The sequence below is a fragment of the Hibiscus syriacus genome, unplaced genomic scaffold (genome assembly GCF_006381635.1).
Source record: "Hibiscus syriacus cultivar Baekdansim isolate YM2019G1 unplaced genomic scaffold, ASM638163v2 tig00006222_pilon, whole genome shotgun sequence".
Classification (NCBI taxonomy): domain Eukaryota; kingdom Viridiplantae; phylum Streptophyta; class Magnoliopsida; order Malvales; family Malvaceae; genus Hibiscus; species Hibiscus syriacus.
Genome location: NW_024062088.1, coordinates 3,373 through 7,047, shown reverse-complemented (window position 1 = coordinate 7,047; position 3,675 = coordinate 3,373). Strand labels below are relative to the sequence as shown.

At 34.7% G+C, this 3,675-nt stretch overlaps 1 protein-coding gene across 1 annotated transcript; it reads right to left on the bottom strand.

Annotated features, from left to right (window-relative positions):
- Positions 1–424: 424 nt before the first annotated feature.
- LOC120200590 lies at positions 425–3,385 on the bottom strand. The gene is made up of 4 exons (XM_039201392.1): positions 3,069–3,385; positions 1,205–1,319; positions 1,009–1,123; positions 425–498 (listed from the first exon to the last, which is right to left on the bottom strand). The coding sequence occupies exons 1-4, from the start codon at positions 3,287–3,289 to the stop codon at positions 425–427; spliced, it is 525 nt and encodes a 174-aa protein (XP_039057323.1). The 5' UTR covers positions 3,290–3,385.
- Positions 3,386–3,675: the final 290 nt, after the last annotated feature.

The window sequence follows — 3,675 nt, the reverse complement described above, 5'->3', positions numbered from 1 at the left end:
GGACCCTCCGCATACATTGTTTTTGTACAACTTAATTTTTCTTTGTATAGATATTTGTGTCCAAAGTACAGATATTGAGTGGATAACTAAATCCAGAGATAATGCCTTGGACAAATTTTTATTGTTCGATTTAGTTTAAATTTGAGTCAAATCAAATAATAAAAAATCTTCTAGCTTGGAGGGATAACTCAAGCCTAGTACAATTCTACTAGAAGCTGATTCATGATCAATAGTTGGTATCTTGGAGCAGAATTTGATGATTTAATAATCTACAGTTCAGCAAGAAAGATTGAGAGTTGCATTTTCCATGTATCCGCTGCTAGTCATGGGATTTTAGATACCCTGACCACACAAAGGATTCAAATCATAAATTCAGTTTCAGATTGAAAATCAAATGTGTGCATGCTGCTAGCTCTTTCATCTCTTAACGCACGCGACGAGCCTTTTCTTCCTGTCCCAACCCGAGTGATTTCTGTGCATTTGCAATACCTTCAGGATCTGCAACAACACAAACCACAGGGTTATAATTATTTGTTAACTAAGAGTGCATAACTTCAAAGAAATTGATGACCATCGACTGCCGGAGCGCTTTCTAGGGCCATTGCCTAGATAATCAGAACCAGTTACTACAAGTTTTCATTTTGTTAAAGTATTTGTATCTATCTTATATATAGGGATGACTTCAAATCCTCCAATTACAAGGAGAAAACGTATTAGAAAATGAGCATACTCAGTGTCAGACATGACAAATCCAACTCACTTGAATTCTAGCACAATAATTAAAATTTTCTAATGTCCAGGGTGCAACTAAACTGTGTCGTAAGTACCAATCAAAAACATTAGACTCAGACATGGAAGAGACATTTGTGATTAAAAGAGTAGGAATCATGCTTCTAAACCAATACGAGTATATGACCTAAAATCTATGTTACCTTGACTTCAGTGTTAGTGTCATACATGAGTATGTGTTCAATATGGATATATTCAATTTTTCATCCAAGTGTTTACATGTATTTGGGGGATCTTGGTGAGTCGTATATCCATACCCATGTCTATACGTGTTGGACACATTTACGAGTGTTAGACATGAGTACCGAAGAGAAGGATGGGAATCCAAGACAACCTTAATACAGAGCATAATTCATTGATATTAATGTTCAATATTTGAGCTACCAATTACTTATTTGCAAATAAAAAATCTCACCAAAAAACTGAGTGAATATGCGTTGAAGAAGCTCAAGTTGCGAGAAACATTGTATGCAATAGCAGGTGGAAGAGGCTTCACAACAGTGTCTATGCTAAAAAACTCGTTGCAGAAACTGCATGAGCATGAAAATGTTAGAATACTCATCTAAGAAGAGAATGAACAATACTCAATAGGGACATATAGAACATAAAAAAACAACAACGGCATTTCGACTTATCAGCTACTAAAATGGAAGTTTGGATATGCAGCAAACAGTTATTTGTTTCAACAACAGTGTCAGACTGTAATTAAGAAAATAGCACAGTTTTATTAACTAGTTCAGTGATATTAATGTTTACCAAGCACAATCATTCTTTTAAGTTTTAAAATCAAAATTTCTCCAAAAGTTGATAATTGAAGTAAACTTCTATGATAATCTCCTTTGCTTATACCAAGGTCCATTAAACAGCACACTTTTGAAGATGACTTCATGCAAAAATGATACGCCATAAGGCCCTAGGAAACCTTTTATTATAATTACCTACTTTAGGAATCTTTTTCTTCCTTTTTGATGATTTTATTTTCAGTTGCTTTAAGCAACAATCAAGAGATCAAGGGGGGAAACAAACAGCAAATGTCTTCTTTGGGTTCACGAAAATCTGCAAAATTGTTCAACTTAATGCATCCAAGTAGAAAATGAATAAAATTTTAGAATGCTGAACTCTGAAAACAAACAAACAAATGCATGAAGAGATTGATGTATTGAGCTGCAACATAATCATGAACAAAACATCAGAAAACATGGTATTGAAGAACCCTAACAGGTGCTCAACTCGGATTGAAAATGATGAATCAAGTCCAAGTAATTTGACTAGCAAAGGACTATCCTCAAAATGAGACTAAATTTTAGGTTAATGCAATAAAAAACATCGAATAGTATGACAAAAATGTCATGTTTGTAATTGATATTAAATATGAGCAGCAAACAGAAACTAGGAATTTAAAATATATATTCAGGGCTATACCAGCTCTATGCATAGCACCCATGAGAAGAAATGCAAATGAAAAGTGTATGAATGGTTGAATACCCTCTTCAGTTGAAATACAACAAGATTTACCATATTGAGATCAAGACTGCAGATTGTGATCAAATATATAGTCTGCTGATTACCTATAAACAAAGTTGCTCTGATTCTTCTTTCTTGAGTACTCATGTCCAACACAAATCCAAAACTGAATATGAAGATATGACCCTCCAAGGGCCTTCTAAGTACAAAGAAAACTTGGGAAAATTGAACATGGTACATCTAAGTCAAAGTAACAAAGACTACAACACACTCTCCAAAAACAAAAAGTATATTTTTAAAGTAGAATGGTAATGTTAAGCAACGCACTTTTCAGAAAGGACAAAAACTGAGGGGCAAAGGACCAAAACTGGGGAACACAACTTCTCCTCAACAAGTTTGATGTATAATGTGATTTTATCATAATTCATATCGTGGTTATAGAGAAGGTATGTCTTTTATGACTCTTTCACTAAAACAGTGGTGTCAGAGAAGTTCTCCAGTAATCATTTAGGAATGTATTATTCCTCAACCTTGCATCAGTCAAATTTTAGCAGTTACGAAATTGAACATAAGATTACCTTGGATTCTAAAATCTTAACTTGGGAATACCTTATTGTTTGAATATAAAATAATTAGTATATATGATTCTGAAATAGCAAACCAGTCAATAAGAGCCATAATTAGACTACCGGGAGAAATTATATAAACCAATTGTGAAAACCTGACCCAATATGCGTAACAATGATTTCTCAAACTGGGTTTCCTTTAGAATCAAAATAATAACAAACACAGAATGAAGCGAACGAGAAAATGACCTGGAAGTTGCGCTGGAAGCTGTAACGGAGTTCAGGGTCAATCTCGAGGGTGTCGTCGTCGTCGTCAATTCGGGAAGAGGCGGACTTGCGGCGAGGGACGTGCATTTTGGCGGTGGAGCCCGGCTGTTTGGTAACCTTGAACTTGGCATCGGCGAACTTGTCTTGTTCGTCATCGACCCTCCACGGCGCTTTCTTAGCAGCTCTTTCTTTGGATTTCCCATCAATGGCTGCTGCACAATTTCACTGCTTTATTTCCTTCCTTATTCCAGGTTTAAAGGCAACATAAGATAAGACCTTCTGTTTGGTTGCAAGAGGAACGCTTTAAAAATTGAAACCTGTTTAAGAAGTAAAAGTACCATGGAAGCTCCTGTACTATATGTCAGATTATATTTTGGTAGCTCTACTTAAAAAATTCTAAACATACCCCTTGTACGTTACAAATAAAGCTACCGAAATATAATCTGATATATAGTACAGGGGCTTCCATGGTTATGTTTTTACCCTTATGGATAAATACATTTGAATGGATAATTTTAAATCAACAAGTAAAAATTAGAAAAATTCATTTTTTTTTCATTTTCTAATTACTTTTAAAAGCATATTTATG

Excerpts from the sequence above, each read along its gene's own strand:
- LOC120200590 (XM_039201392.1), bottom strand. The coding sequence starts at position 3,289 with ATGGGAAATCCAAAGAAAGAGCTGCTAAGAAAGCGCCGTGGAGGGTCG. Across the intron at positions 1,320-3,068 it reads GCTTCCAGCGCAACTTCCAG|TTTCTGCAACGAGTTTTTTA; the intron begins GTCATTTTCTCG and ends ATGCTCATGCAG. Across the intron at positions 499-1,008 it reads CCAAGATCCCCCAAATACAT|ATCCTGAAGGTATTGCAAAT; the intron begins GTAAACACTTGG and ends GTGTTGTTGCAG.